Source organism: Myxocyprinus asiaticus, chromosome 37 (assembly GCF_019703515.2).
Source record: "Myxocyprinus asiaticus isolate MX2 ecotype Aquarium Trade chromosome 37, UBuf_Myxa_2, whole genome shotgun sequence".
Taxonomy (NCBI): domain Eukaryota; kingdom Metazoa; phylum Chordata; class Actinopteri; order Cypriniformes; family Catostomidae; genus Myxocyprinus; species Myxocyprinus asiaticus.
In genome coordinates this window covers 21,830,671-21,847,826 of record NC_059380.1, presented here as the reverse complement: position 1 = coordinate 21,847,826, position 17,156 = coordinate 21,830,671, and the positions used below count along the sequence as shown (strand labels likewise).

At 38.8% G+C, this 17,156-nt stretch overlaps 1 protein-coding gene across 1 annotated transcript in view; it reads right to left on the bottom strand.

Annotated features, from left to right (window-relative positions):
* The window catches only part of LOC127427632 (receptor-type tyrosine-protein phosphatase gamma-like), a 375,831-nt gene that overhangs the window by 81,882 nt on the left and 276,793 nt on the right, over positions 1-17,156 (bottom strand). Inside the window, exons 7-8 of the mRNA XM_051675308.1 lie at positions 8,209-8,366; positions 1,299-1,491 (exon numbers count right to left, since the gene is read on the bottom strand). Coding sequence (XP_051531268.1) covers positions 1,299-1,491; positions 8,209-8,366 — 351 coding nt within the window. The remainder of the gene's footprint in view (positions 1-1,298; positions 1,492-8,208; positions 8,367-17,156) is intronic.

Genomic DNA, 17,156 nt, shown 5'->3' with positions numbered 1-17,156 from the left:
ATAGGCTTTAGCACATACTGTATCACAACCATGAACATGATTTGCTACTTGTCATTGTTAGTCAAAAGTATAAGGTATTAGTGGGAGGGGACATTCAAAATGAGTGCAAGATGAGTCATCGATATTTTTGGTCTGTTTTCAGAAAATGATAAGCGTGCATATAAGCTAAAAGGTAATTTTGTCAACTTTTAGTAATACACTCACATACTGATGGCCTAACAGACATGGTCTAAAAGCCACAAAATCAAACTTTCATTCCATGTGGTCTTTAACCCTACACTTATCGATAGAGAACTCTGTTCCATCTGTTCAGGTCAAATTTGACCTGAAACATCAAATGTGGAAATATAATTTATTTTTAAATAATTTTTAAGAAATTTAATAACACTATCTTATGCATTTCTTTTGGAGTTTTATGTTATTTTTTAACCTTATTTACCTCTAAATTGCTCAATTACTCTATTCATGTTCATATAAAATAAACACATTTTATGTTATCTTAACTTCAATAAAAAACATTTCAGAAAAAAAGATTGTCAAAACATCAAAAATATGTCATGCATTGGGGGTCTGTGGTGAAATCTGCAGGAATAACAATAATAAAATAATTTATGAAATGATAACTATGGCCAGTAGATGGCTTCAGCATTCCATGCACTGGCTGATATGTTTCTAGATATTATCACAAGTTATACATTGGATATATAATTAGATATTGTAAAAGTCAATAATTTGTACATTTGCAGCATTTTATTTTTAAAACCACTTGTGTTGAAGGGTGAGGTTTTGCAATGATGCCACAATATGCTTACAGTCAAACCTGACCATGGTATGCAGCTCCTACAACTAAGCGTAAACTTTTTCACAGTGGAGTTCAGACAAAGACTTTAGTCTGACCTTGAAGTGTGTGTGTGTCTGCGTGCGTGTGTGTGTGTGTGTGTGTTCTGCATTGTTGATGGATTTGTATTTATCAATGTAAAAAAAAATTGTTCTGTTATAGTCTCACCCATGACCCAAACATTACGAACGGGAATACTTGATAAAACCTCCTAGACTCTTTGAATCTATTCCAATCTTTTTGCGTGTTCAGGTGGCAAGTTTGGGAAAAGCCACCAAGCCTTGTGCTGCTCAGAAACAAAAATGATTTGTGTCAAAAATGAGCCAAATAATGATTGGAGGTTAAATGAGTCTAGTTTATGAATTCATGATACGAGATGCAAAATCTGTATTTGCAAGCATCTAAAACTGGTTTTAGAAACTGTCTGAGAATCAATATGCTATAAGGAAAGACCACCCACCTTTGGATGCCTCGGTACCATATGGATTCCCTAGGCTGTCGGTCAAATCAGGCAGCCAGGTGTCTTTGAAAGCAGATTTGAAGACCTCCCGGTTGTCCAGACTCTGGAGTGGGCGGAAGTTGTTACGCAGGTATTCCACAGATTTAACATGATCCTGCTGTTCTGTGGTGAAGATTGAGTAAAATGCCTCCAGCTGACAAACAGAGAGAGAGAGAGAGAGAAGAGAGAGAGAGAGAGAGAGAGAGAACTCAGTATGTTTTTATATCTGTCTCTTATTTTTCAGCAAGTCATCTCCCCTGATCTGCCCTCCTTCCAAACTAGTGACTGATTTCTTTCTTTTTTTTAGCTCACAGGCTGATGAAAGACCAAAAACATGACCAACTGTCTGTCTTATTTTCTCCTCTGCCATGCCTCATTAACCGGTCTCCTTTCCTTCCTCGCTTTCTGAAAACACTGAATGTTCAAAGCTAAATTTGCACATTTGCAAAATGTTATCTCTGTGATTTCGACTATGATATGATTTTTGGTGCCAGACGGGCTGGTTTGAGTATTTCTGTAACTGCTGATCTCCTGGGATTTTCATGCACAACAGTCTCTAGAGTTTACAAAAAACATCCAGACATCCAAACAAAAACATCCAGTGAGTGGCAGCTCTGCGGATGGAAACGCCTTGTTGATGAGAGAGGTCAACGGAGAATGGGAAGACTGGTTAGAGCTGACAGAAAGGCTATGGTAACTTGGATAACCCCTCTGTACAATTGCAGTGAGCAGAAAAGCATCTCAGAACACACAACATGTTGTCAAACCTTGAGGCGAACGGGCTACAATAGCAGAAGACCACGACGGGTTCCACTTCTGTCAGCCAAGAACAGAAAGCTGAGGCTGCAGTGGGCACATGCTCACCACTACTGGACAGTTAAAGAATGGGAAAACATAGCCAGGTCTGATCAATCAGACCCACTGAAACCAGTTGTCACGAGACAAGGTTGGCTACGTCATAATGGAGCAGAGGCAAAATTTCCGCCCTCTCTTTCCACACAAACAGTTGTTTGTTGTAGGAGAAATCGCTTGGCATCATGTTGATGATTCATTTATTACTATAGCAAACCAATGCTATACCAAATACTGATTACACTGTCTTAAGAAACAGAAACAATCATTTGCAAATTGCAATGTGGTCATTCAGTCCCAAAGATCAGATATAAAATAATTATCATAATTTGTGCAGTGTGAACCAGCCATATTTTTCAAAACTGTGGTGAGAACTGATCTGTGCTGAATTCTCTTACTGTGTCCAATTCTTAGCACTGTAGTAATCCACAAAAGATTTGTGTGTGTGTTTATGCAATGAATGAGCATGATGTGCAAGGTTAAGTAATCCCTTGTGGGAAATCACAGCAAGAGGGCCATTCTGGGTCGCACATCTGTATGTACTGTACAATACATGTGTGTCATTTCTGAAAAGACATACTGAGTCTGATGGTTAAGTAATCCCTTATGGGTAACCACAGCAACAGAGCATTCTTGGGGCATATAGCAATGTGTGTGTGTAGGACATCAACCCCTGCTCCAGATGTTGCAAATGTAGTAGACTAGCTGAGCATCGATCGGCTCTTAAAGCGCCCCAGAGCTCTGTCTGTCAGTCTCAGTGACCTACTTCCAGCTTTGATGAAGAACAAAGGGCTAAGAAAAATGAAGAGTGAAGGACAACTGTCTTACTTATATCTGCCTCAGTGGTGTTTCCTTTTAAACAAAATCACCCTGAGACAAAAGGGAACAAAAGAACTTTAAGAGGTGTCAAATGAGTGCAGAAGGCTTCTTTGGGCAACGCTTATGGTTCTAAAGAAGAGGCTGTGTCTTCCTGTTAAAAGCTGGTTGTGCCTTGATCCATACACGTATCACTTCCTGTGCTTTTGATGTGGAGACAGACTCAGAATTTCATCTTAATACTGTGCTGCTGACTCACTCATCTGACAGACCCCTGAAGGGCAAAATCTATAATAGATATAGCTATTACTAAGTGCATCTTACATAAATGCGTGGTAAGCCACTACGTGAAAGTTTGTATTCTTTTATTGATAAAAATTTGGTTTAAAAAATAAACAGTTTAAAGGTAAAGTGTGTAATTTGTAGGATGTTAAACCACATTTTCCCAGCTTTTATGCAAAGTGATTTCCCTGAAAAGTACCCCACGACTAGCATGACACAGCAACACTGGCTCAACCAATGGTGTGAGTTTGGGGCGGGACTATCTTCTTGTCAGACCAGTGGCAGATGACACACAGATGTGTGTGTGTGGGGTGGGGGGGTGTGAGTTAAAGGGTCTTTGGGAAACCTGTTAGAAAATCATATTTTTTGCAATTTAATTTGGTGATGCAGAAATGACAGTACACACTGAATGCAACAATTTACGTAAGAATAGTTTTACAACCAATTTACACAGAAATGTATTCTGCTCATGTTTCAAGAATGAGGCCCAACGTTGTATTGTTGTGTAATTGAGTGTTGATTGCTTAGTCAATGAAGATTTCATACACAACAGTACAAAATATTGTAAGGATTATACTTCCGTCCCCCCACAGCCATACAAGTCAATTTAAATATGGCATCTAATGTTGATTATGATCTTATCTTACAGTTATAAATTTTGAAATTACCTGAAATAACATGGAATCTTACATGGCTGGCCGAGGTTTATACAGATATCCTTTGATCTTTTACATGTGAGAGCAAAGCCTCAGCTTTTCTTTTTTTAACACATGGTGAGATCAGAAGCCAAAGAGAGGCTGGGGAGTGGACCGGTTGTGCTGGGTTTATTTAGGAGAAGAAACTTCATAAACAGTCACTGTGTTCACAGGTGTACTTTTAGTCTAATACTTTATTTTAATTATATATTAATATAATTATACATATTATGTACTCTACTGAGGTACTTCAACCTGGGAATTAACATTACTTGCGTTTGAACATCATATTTACTGGCAAATTGGCTTTATTTATTTTTTTAGACATTTCCGTTGAAGCAAAGAATTGTGGGTTGTGAGTGCCCACGAAGGATACACCTCATGCATCCTCCGAATTCCCGTGATAGAAGGTCGCATTCGAAGGCTGCATTCGAAGTGTCCTACTCGCTTTTATGAAACGATGACGTATGCGGCTGAGAAATGCGACCTCTGGAGGACGCAGCCTTCCAAATGAGACACAGCCAAAGTGCACCTTTAATTACAATCAAGCATGACATTTAAAAGGAGCAATAAGCTACAGTCAAGCTACTTACAAAGCGTAGATAACTGCATTGAAGCAACAAGGGGGCTGTAACTTTTATTTAAATTATATAATTATCAGATTATATAATTTAGTTAAAAAGAGCAGTATCTGTCCCAAATAAGGATATCAATAGCATGACAGCATCAAACATTTTTAATACATTATATACATATATTTGAATATGAAATTAGTAATACTAATACATAAAAAATACATATAAATAAATATACATTTCGGCGAAAAAAATAACAAAAAAAAATTTATACACTGAACAAAACGAAACTAAATAGCTATATTTAATTACATACATATTCACTACAATAAAATGGAGGTAAAACACTGCGCAGGGAATTCCAAGAACATCTGAGTGATGATTAAAATGAATCTGTGAAGAGTATACAGTATAGGCCTATATATACTGTATATACTGTATGTATTTACTGTATACATACAGTAATAAACAATTTGACATAAAAACAGCAATGCACCACTACTCATTGGAAAATGTTGCTTGTTACTGAAAAAGCTACACTGTTTAGACAAGAGCTTAGCAAATATCACACTGCTGAAAAATATTAAAGGGATAGTTCACCCAAAATCATTTACTCACCCTCATGCCATTCCAGATGTGTAGGACTTTCTTTCTTCTGCAGAACACAAATTATGATTTTTAGATGAATATTTCAGCTCTGTATGTCCATACAATGCAAGTGAATGGGTGCCAAAATGTTGATGTGCCAAAAAGCACATTAAGGCATCATATAAGTAATCCATATGACTCCAGTGTTTTAATCCATATTTTCAGAAGTGATATGAAAGGTGTGGGTGATAAACAGATAAATATTTATGTCCTTTTATGCTTGAAATTCTTCTCCCTGCCCTCTAGGGGGCAGTAAGGATGAAGAATATGAATCACCAAAAACACAAGAAGAAGAATGTGAAAGTGATCTGTTTCTCACCAACACCTATCTTATTACTTTTATGCTGAATTGTGATTTTTGGAGCTTCACAATTTTGGCACCCATTCACTTGCATTGTATGGAACAAAAGAGCTAAGAAATTCTTCTAAAAATCTTAATTTGAGTTCAGCAGATGAAAGAAAGTCATACACATCTGGGATGGCATAAGGTTGAGTAAATGATGAGAGAATTTTCAATTTTGAGTGAACTATGTTAGTAGCATTGTAACTTTTAGATAGTTACTCCCCAACATGGTTTTTGTTTTCTCACAATGTAAAATGTCTGGGGAACTTCCTGACTAACTAGAGCTAAAGAGGGCTGGTGAGAATGAGGATAGGCTGTATGAGTAGGAGCAGTACTGTGTTTGGTGTTGCACGCTAGTAGGGGCATAAGTTAGTGTGGCAAAATCTACATTTATTACTGTACAATTCACATGACATATCATTATGTAGGCAGTGAAATAGCTAAAACATATTATCTCAGTTTTTTTTTTTTTTTTTTTTTTTTTTATATAATCCATATATATACAGGTGCATCTCAATAAATTAGAATGTTGTGGAAAAGTTCATTTATTTCAGTAATTCAACTCAAATTGTGAAACTCGTGTATTAAATAAATTCAATGCACACAGACTGAAGTAGTTTAAGTCTTTGGTTCTTTTAATTGTGATGATTTTGGCTCACATTTAACAAAAACCCACCAATTCACTATCTCAAAAAATTAGAATATGGTGACATGCCAATCAGCTAATCAACTCAAAACACCTGCAAAGGTTTCCTGAGCCTTCAAAATGGTCTCTCAGTTTGGTTCACTAGGCTACACAATCATGGGGAAGACTGCTGATCTGACAGTTGTCCAGAAGACAATCATTGACACCCTTCACAAGGAGGGTAAGCCACAAACATTCATTGCCAAAGAAGCTGGCTGTTCACAGAGTGCTGTATCCAAGCATGTTAACAGAAAGTTGAGTGGAAGGAAAAAGTGTGGAAGAAAAAGATGCACAACCAACCGAGAGAACCGCAGCCTTATGAGAATTGTCAAGCAAAATCGATTCAAGAATTTGGGTGAACTTCACAAGGAATGGACTGAGGCTGGGGTCAAGGCATCAAGAGCCACCACACACAGACATGTCAAGAAATTTGGCTACAGTTGTCGTATTCCTCTTGTTAGGCCACTCCTGAACCACAGACAACGTCAGAGGCGTCTTACCTGGGCTAAGGAGAAGAAGAACTGGACTGTTGCCCAGTGTTCCAAAGTCCTCTTTTCAGATGAGAGCAAGTTTTGTATTTCATTTGGAAACCAAGGTCCTAGAGTCTGGAGGAAGGGTGGAGAAGCTCATAGCCCAAGTTGCTTGAAGTCCAGTGTTAAGTTTCCACAGTCTGTGATGATTTGGGGTGCAATGTCATCTGCTGGTGTTGGTCCATTGTGTTTTTTGAAAACCAAAGTCACTGCACCCATTTACCAAGAAATTTTGGAGCACTTCATGCTTCCTTCTGCTGAAAGATGCTGATTTCATTTTCCAGCAGGATTTGGCACCTGCCCACACTGCCAAAAGCACCAAAAGTTGGTTAAATGACCATGGTGTTGGTGTGCTTGACTGGCCAGCAAACTCACCAGACCTGAACCCCATAAAGAATCTATGGGGTATTGTCAAGAGGAAAATGAGAAACAAGAGACCAAAAAATGCAGATGAGCTGAAGGCCACTGTCAAAGAAACCTGGGCTTCCATACCACCTCAGCAGTGCCACAAACTGATCACCTCCATGCCACGCCGAATTGAGGCAGTAATTAAAGCAAAAGGAGCCCCTACCAAGTATTGAGTACATATACAGTAAATGAGCATACTTTCCAGAAGGCCAACAATTCACTAAAAATGTTTTTTTTTATCGGTCTTATGATGTATTCTAATTTTTTGAGATAGTGAATTGGTGGGTTTTTGTTAAATGTGAGCCAAAATCATCACAATTAAAAGAACCAAAGACTTAAACTACTTCAGTCTGTGTGCATTGAATTTATTTAATACACGAGTTTCACAATTTGAGTTGAATTACTGAAATAAATGAACTTTTCCATGACATTCTAATTTATTGAGATGCACCTGTATATATATATATACACACATACACTATATGGCCAAAATTATGTAGACACCTGAACACCACACCCATTTGAGCTTTTTTATTTCAAAACCATGGCCATTAATAGGGAGTTGGTCCTCTCTTTAGTACTACAAAATATTCTGGGAAAACTGTTCACTAGATGTTGAACATGGTTATAAGGATTTGCCCCCAATTCAGACACAAGAGGATCAGTGAGGTCAGGCATTAATGTTGGGCGATGGGCCTGAATTGCAGTCATCCTTCCAGGGTCAAACACACTGGTGTTTTCTTTTAGTTTGTATTTTTTTATTCTGTTGAGCTTTTGTCCCAAACCCCAGGTGCTTCTCATGGGCTCTGTCTCATAAATGTGAAATAATTTTATCCCTCAGACTTCTCAACTGGGTCAGCCACTCTGCATTATGGGATTTGCGACTTTGAGCTTTGCTTTGAATAAAGATGCATAATCAGTTCCTGATCTCGCTGTGTATTATTCTGCATATGTCTTAAAATAAATGTTTGTTTTTTTTAACACTCGACAAGCATGAATAACTTCAAAACATCTTTATATGTGCAGAGAAGTCTCACCTGTTTGTAGGAGAGGAACACTGGGCGACTGAATATGATCCACTCTACAACTTTACTGCAGGGAGGGGTGGTCAGAGAGCCGATGTAACTGTAGTAACTCCCGATGGAGGATGGCAATAGATCTCTCAGTACAAAGGGCTCCAGAAATGTCTCTTTCTCTGAAAAACAGAGAAAGATTGGATTAGAAACAGAGATCTTGGAAACAAGCAAATTGCAGTATAGACCTGACTGGGCTGTGTTGAGATGAAATGGATAACACAATTTTTTTATTTTCTAAGTGGTGTGTGGTGAGCCCGTGCAAAATTTGTGAGTTGCTATATGGTTGTTAAGGTGTTCTTAGTGGTGAAAATATTAGAATTTTATTATACAATAGTAATGATTTTAGTCATAATTTCCTAACTTAAAAACCCTCTGGCTTTTATTTTGAAGGAACACTCCAGGAAGACGGTGACCATAGAGTGTCTGTGTGTGGGCTAGTTCACAGTAGTTTAATATGCTTCTCATTCAAAATCTGGTGAATTGCTCTTCTGGTTCCAATCTTAATGCATGTTATAAGCGATCCAAAATATTGAGCATATACATCTGAGATGTATTCTTTGTGGAGCGTTCACATACTCTGAGATGCTCTGAGAGTTATTATTAGCCCGCCCGTGCTATTTGTGTGTGTAACACCAGAGCACCAATCATTTACTGAAGCACATTCTGCATGCAAATTTTATATTTATTTATTAAATGCAGCCTTTTGAGATTCACAAATCTATTGTATAGTAAAAATGCACAAGTGATTTGGACAACAACAGTTTTTTTAGTTCTTTCAAGCCATTTTTGGAGCTTGATGATAATGACCATGACTAACACACAGTATCAGACATCAGTATCGTATTGGATCGGAGCATCTGTAGTCCAGCTATCTTTGATTAGCTGTTGGTTTGTTGTGTGTACAGCTGCACGTTGCCTGTACTGCCCCCTGCTGACTGAGACTCGCAAAAACATTGAGGTGGCACTTCAACCTTGAATTGCTCCGTTGGTAGGAAAATTCCTTATTATGGTGGCGTGATTAATTGCGTCATTTATTAAAACACGTTTTCTATTAATAATCACACCGAATTAACGTGTAAAATGAAAAGCTTTTAGATATTGTAAGCTAAAATGGTTTTAAACATCTTAATTAAAGCTTGCCTAAAATAGAACAGCTGTAACTTTATGATTAATCTCTGTATTGTCCTAGAATGTTTCTCTCCACTTGTTGTGACTGTTGTCAGTCCAAAGGGGCACATTTGCCAGACTAGATGGTCAAGCTATGTGTGAGTTGTGCGTTTTAAAGCTGTTCAATCCTCGAGAGGACACAATCTGCAGATTTCTACCCATAATCCTCCTCTGATTGAAACGCTTATCAGTTCCATCCAACAATGCCTGCCCAACATATGGCTGGTCTGGCTACATGATAAAATGAGAAGTGTTGAGTTATAGAGCTTTCCACTTGAGTATTTCTTTTTTTTTTTTTTTTCGAACACAAACATTTAGCCTAAAATCAAGATAAACAGATGCAGTAACCTGATTGGTTTGATGTGAAGCCAAGATGACGCATGAAGAATACAGACGAAAGTGTATCTTGCCAACCCAATGACCCATTTTCAAAATCTAAAATTGGGAATCCTGCTCAAAGGAGCTTAGCATGCAAAAGCACAGCATAAACAGCATCTGATCTGGAAATACATTTGCGGGAATTCAGCATCTTTGATGATATTACAGACAAGCAGTTCGGAATCAAAGCGAACACACACGCCAACAAAGAAAAAAAGCCATGTTGACATGGTCTCTCCCGTCATCGCGCCGCTTGTGCAATTCCAGCCGTTAGAAATTAATTTCCAATCAGCGCAGTGAGGGCCTGGCCAGTGGAGACTTCAAAGCATCCCTGAAAGACTGAATTAATGGACTTGTAATACATTCCGTGGAGAAATGGAGAACTCATTTCATTGTTTTGATTTATGCACCCCAGAGAAGGGACGCTCGGTTGAGTGAACAATACTCGACAACTGGTGTGGCGTGCAAGGGGACGACCGTGAACTCAACAACACGAGACGCCACTACCAATCACAGCAGGCTTCAGAGATGCTGCAAACTGATAGCGGCCTCATTATCACTCGCTCAGAGACAGAGAGAGAGCAAAATAAACTGAAACACACTCATTTATATGCAGGGTGGACAGCAAGTGTATAAATGGATGGACTAACATGCCTTGTGTTGTGTGTATATTGAAGTTAAGGTTGAATGAATGGAAATCCCCTGAAGGATGGATTGGGAATGTAGAACTAGAGAGGGAAAGAAGCTTTCGCTGTGCCTCAGTGGCATGGTAATGGATGGCAAAGAGCACTCTACTCTCACACACACACATTGCCACAGGGCAAACACTCTCAAGTCACACATCGTGTCTGAACCCAGCAAGCCACTGTCTATCAACGCCAAACACAGTGCCACCACCAAACGTCCGTCATAACATTACATCAACTGCCGCACAACAGGAGAACATGCACAGTCGGTAAATCAATGAGGTTATTTTAAATCCAATTCTGTGCACTGCTGTATAAGTCAAAACTAAATCAAACTTTGCCATTTTTATTTTCTTAATACATGTTGCTGGTTATATTATTTCAAAAAAAAAAGAAACATGTATCTTTGTAATCTTTCATCATTATTTATTAACTGGAGAGCTGGATCCAGATCATCTGTCCTTATTTTGCTGGACCTATCTGCAGCCTTCGACACAGTCAACCATCAGATTCTCCCATCCACCCTCTCCAATCTGGGCATCACAGGAACTGTGCTTGGCTGGTTCAAGTCCTATCTCTCTGGTAGGTCTTTCAAGGTAGCCTGGAGAGGTGAGGTGTCCAAGTCACATCAGCTACTTACTGGTCTACCTCAGGGCTCAGTGCTTGTCCCACTTCTTTTCTCTATATACACAACATCACTGGGACCCATCATTCATGCACATGGGTTCTCTTACCACTTGACGTATCAACCAACCAAAGAGGCAATTTCCCGGATTTTCGACTTCACTATACCTCGATGGTGGAATGACCTTCCTAACTCCATCCGTGAAGCAGACTCCCTTGCTGTCTTCAAAAAGCATCTTTTTCATGAGCACTTGACCATACACTCATAATAATAATAATAATAATAATAATATATATATATATATATTATATATTAAAAAAACATATACAGTGTATTATTCTTGTTGCACTCTAATCTCTATCTTGGATAGTATTTTTCTGATGCAAATGAAACTTTGCAATGCAGCACTGCTGTCACTTTTCCTTTTTGGCTAACATCACCAAGCTCTCTTATTTTTCAACCCCTACAATCCAAACATCTCGCTCCATTTTGAAACGTAACGCCAATTTTTCACAATCCAATAAATTCCCATAGGATAAAATAAGCCCTGCCTTGCATGCCCTTCTCATTGAATATCCTGTACCACTCAGAAATACCTCAGATTACGGAAATAAATGCTGTTTCATGTAGATATCAAACAAGAATTTAGCTTAAAGGGGCCATGTTCTACACCAGTGGTTCAACCTTTTTGAACTCCAGGGCCCCATCACCCAGAAACTTTCAATTTATTAATAAATTTAAATACTTAATCATGATTCATTTCATGATTTTAAATCAGTTTATATGTAGGCCTATATCTTGATTTTAGAATTTTAATTATGTTTAATTATTTTAATATAATCTAATATTACATAGTTTTAAGTCATCATGCGGCCCCCTTGAAAGTGTGCGGAGACCCCCCCAGTGGGCCCTGGACCTCTGATTGAGAACCACTGTTATACACTTCTGTGGCACATTTTCCTGACTGAAGTTCACTTGTAATGTTAGTCAAGGTTACTTGAACCAAAAACATTGCAATAACCTCTCTCTGACCCTTAAAATTAAAGCTGTTTTTGCTACTGTACCTTTACGACTTCTATTTGTAAATGATCTCTGTTATGATTGACAAACCGTTCATCAAGGAAGACCGAGTTGCTGAATACCAAATAGGCAGTGATATATAAACTATCATATGTTAAAGTATCATATGGCAATCGTATGTTAAGTTAGTCATGGTCGTCACGTTAGTGGTGTAGTAACTCCCCTCACTTCCTGGGAAATAATCATATTTTGTGTAGATTAGATTCGCTTGGCCACGTAAAAAAAAAAAAAAGTAGCTGGCTGTGTAAAACGCTGACAGCAAACCCAACACCAGCTGCATTAGGCTCTATACAGACATAATTTGTAGCCGCCATTTATGTTAAAGAAGCCTTCTCAAGTTAACGTCATGCGAAAGACCAAAAGCTAACATGCCTGAATTAAAGATTTGCAAGTGACATGTTCCCAGGGGCCCGTGTAAAGCACATGGGTGTGTGGACTTGGACCGAACTCCATTGTTTTTTGTTTAAAGCAAGTGCACTCATATTCACAATGATCCGCTCTTACAGAGTGAATGCTGTCTTGTAGTATGCGGTGAGGCATTTTCATGGAACACCTGCTTCTAATGCACAATTAAATATTAAGAGAAATGATCATAGGAGCCTAATGGATGATTGCTTAACCAGACAGGACTCCTCTTCCACCAGCCTAAGAGCTTAAAATACAGCGGTGTACAATTATTTCCCTGCAAGTCATCACGGATGTGTGCCTTTTAAATGCCTTTTGACTACCAAAACTACAGAACACTGCAAAACACTGTTGTGTGAAAAACACAAATTTTCAATTTTAACAGAACAGTTCACCAAGAAATTTAAATTCTGTTATCATTTACTCAATTTACTCAAACATGAGTAAATGATGTTCCAACCCACATTCTTTCATGACATTCTTTTTTCCATGCAAAACAAAAGGAGAAATTTAGTAAAACGTTAATGATGAAAAGTGAATGGTGACCAGAGGCTGTCAAGTTCCAAAAATGACAAAAAACACCATAAACCAATTTAAAAGTATTACATATGGCTAATACACAATATTCCAAGTCTTCTGAAATCATATGATAGCTTTGTTTGAAAGAGACTTTAGAGCTACCGCGGAAAGTTAGATTTTCAATGTATAACGGTATGATTTCTGGTCTGTTGCTTACAAAAACCTTTCTACTAAAGTACATATCCATCTTCTTTTGTGTTCAGCAGAAAAAGAAAATCATACGGGTTTGGAACGAAATGAGAGTGAGTAAATGACGAGAGAATTTTCATTTTTGGGTGAACTATCCCTTTAAGTGTAATTGGGGCTGTGTGCCTGTAATTTGAGCCAAAAATCGCTGGGTGCAGCTTCCTGTGTTTAGTGTAAGCGTGCACTAGGAGGTGTAGAGGGTGAAATTATAGACGTCTGTGTACTGACAGCAGAGACGCAGCTCTGTCTGAATCTGTGCAGACCCCCCGCTCTTATCTGTCTGGGATAAGCACAGAGAATATAGCATTGTGTCACCTCCTGCCGAGAACACACACACACCTCCATCCCACACCCTCTCTTATTTTATTATTGGTGCTTAATAAGACAAGCATCACTATTACTATTGCTCATACTTAAGGACTGGGGATTTGAATAAACAACCTGGGCCTGGGTAGCTCAGCAAATAAAGACGCTGTCTACCACATCTGGAGTCGCAAGTTCGAATCCAGGGCGTGCTGAGTGATTCCAGTCAGGCTTCCTAAGCAACCAATTGGCCTGGTTGCTAGGGTAGGTAGAGTCACGTTGGGTTAACCTCTTCGTGGTTGCTATAATGTGGTTCTCACTCTTGGTGGGGCGCGTGGTGAGTTGTGTGTGGATGTTCCGTGGTAACACACTCAATAAGCCACGTGATAAGATGCGCAGATTGATGGTCTCAGACGCGGAGGCAACTGAGATTCGTCCTCCGCCACCTGGATTGAGGCGAGTCACTACGCCACCACGAGGACCTAGAGCGCATTGGGAATTGGGCATTCCAAATTGGGGAGAAAAAGGGGAGAGAAAAAAAAGAGTAGTTCACCCAAAAATGACATTTCTGTCATAATTTACTCACCATCGTGCCATTCCAAACCCGTATGACTTTCTTTCTTATACGGAACACAAAAGGAGATGTTTTAATGGATATAATGGTCCGTCTTGTCAATACAATGGTAGTGGATAATGAATCTACTTTAACGCTGTGTGCTTAACAATTTAGTCTATTTAGTCTTTGTGTGAAACGCTTGTTATATTGTATTCATTAACATAGTGACTGTCGATCAATTTTGTGATTTTTGCAACCCTAATTTCTATGCACTAATTGTTCAGGTCATTAACTTAATGTTTTTAATAGAGGTGTGATATAATGTCATTTTGTTGGGATATGAGGCAAGGCAAGGCAATTTATTTATAAAGCACAATTAAAAACAACAGTTAGTTGACCAATGTGCTGTATAATTCTTATAACATATGCAAAAAGCAAAACATATAGTACACACCAATATTATACAACACAAACATCTAACAACACAGAAGTCTATGTGAGGGGGTGCCTGAGGCTGCTGTCTTTTGGAGTAAATGGTGGCAGAATATTTAAATTGGTTTCATAAAATACTTCAAATGTTACTACCATCTCTATGGCTCATGTTTTATTTTATTTTTTGTGTTAAAGCATATGTGTTTTGGTGTGCAGTGTGTTTGACCAGCACACCTCAATTATGATATATAAGTCACTTTGGACTATAAGTCGCAGGACATTTTGAATAACGAAAATAACATTAACCTTTTGTTTTTATAAAAGATGCTAAATTTCAGGTTGTTTCTTGCCAAAATCTATTGTATGTCTTCAGAAGTCTTGGTAAATGATGTAGGAGTGGCATAGACTTCTTTTATGATGGTCCTTTTTAAGCTTTAAAGCACTGCACAGTCCAGCACCATTGTATTGAAAAGACAGCCCACGATATTACTTAAAACATCTCCTTTTATGTTAGACACAAGACAGAAAATAATACGAGCTTGAAACAACATGAGGATGAGTAAACTATGGTTTTGGGTAAACTATTCCTTTAAACTTCAGCTTGTAACTTGTAAGCTTGTAAACCGCACCTTTTGTGGTACAGACATGAATTGCACCTCGAATCTTAAAACCAACAATGCTTTTATAGACTTATGATTTTTTCTTGCGGATGATAAACCAGTTAAAACAATCCCACAGACTTACATTGAAGGAGGGACCTGAGCCATATCTAGGGACCAAAATATCATAGAGACTTGGAGGTGGGCACTTTTGACTTGGTCCAGTAAACAACCACCTAGCAACCACCACACCCTAGCCACCACCTAGCAACTTACTAGCAATAAACACCCTAGCATCATGGCAGCGACTTTTGCCTGGGAAAGCAACACTCACATTTGCTTGTAATCTATATAAAAATCTTTCATCATCATCATCAGATATGATCATCATCATCTTAGTCGTCTGGCAGCAGTCTGTTTAAACTGAATGCTATTACTACACTGCATCAGAGTTTATCTTTTTTGTCAGAATGGAACTGTGTGGGCTTCCGATTATGGCTGACTAAGAGTGAGACGCGGAAAGCATCGCTCCTACAAGAAAATCCTGTTTGCATACACTAAAATGAGCAAAATGCGACTACATTTGTATTTTTCTTTTCCTTAACTGGATCGTCTTTGCTGGGCAATTTTTGATGATGCCTCCCAAGAAACCTGTCGAGAACAAAAAAGAAACAACTACCGAAGAGAATTCTGCGTTAGCTTCAACGGCTAACTCGACATCGACCCCGCGTGGTTCCAGGCAGAGATGGAGATGGGTCTCGTGAAAATTCAAGTCATGATAAAAGGATGTCTGTGTGAAATACGGGACTCAGTAGAAGAAGTACACAATGACCTCCAGGAAACGAGACAAAAACTGAGCGAACTTGAAACACGTCAAGACGGCTTTGAAGGAGACCATTGTGAATATGCGAGAAGACATTGCAGTGGTCAAAAAACAAATGGAGAACTAAATAAATGCCCTGAGAGACAAGGCTGACGATCTTGAAAACTGCTCTAGGCGGAATAATCTACACCTTGTTGTCTTCCCTGAGGGGGTCGAGGGGAGAGAAATCCTCAGTGTAGATCAGTAGCGCCCTTTTGAAATCGAGTGAGCTCACCATACGCTTCAGCACCGGCCGGCAGAACATGAAAGACCACGAGCCATAGTGATTAAACTGCTCCGCTACAGACACACAGTCACAATAGAGCTTACATACAGCAACTCCAAAATTATGATCTTCCGGGATATGTCAATGACCCTTTATAAGAAGAAGCAGGTGTTTACTTCTCTTAGAAGACAGCTCCGCGATCATATCACCTATAGTATGCAGTACCCACCCACACTGAAGGTGGATCTCCCTGAAGGCATGCAATCTTTCAGCTCAAAAGACACTGCTGAAGCTTACCTGAAAGCTCATCACCTGACACTCTTGTCATCAGCGAGCTAGAAGTGAGTCTGTAGGTAAAATACATCTTTGTAGTAACTATTGGACCTCTGAACTATTGCACTTCGATTAGATGTCAGGATGGACTATACTAAAACTGTTCAATACTTGATTACCATCGGCTGCTTTGTTTATTAAGTCGTTTGTGTTGCTTCTCATAAGCCATAAATGGCCCTTTTATGTTTGTACCCACTCTAAGTTTCTCCTTTTCTCAGTTTTATTTTTTTTATAATATATAATGTTCTCTGCCCAGCAGATGGCATAGTTTACGTTTATAATACCTCTGTTAAATGTGGAATGCTTTAGCTTGAATGTTTACTTCTTGTGTATGCAACTTTACACGAGCGAGTCAGGTCAGGTATGTTCACTGGGGAAAGTGTTCTGGGAGGGTGGAGGGACAGTGCCTTTTCTTTATTTATATGCCTTAATCTATATATTCTTTTTGTGCAGTTTCTTGCTTAGAGACTTTAACTCTGTTTAGATGAATGA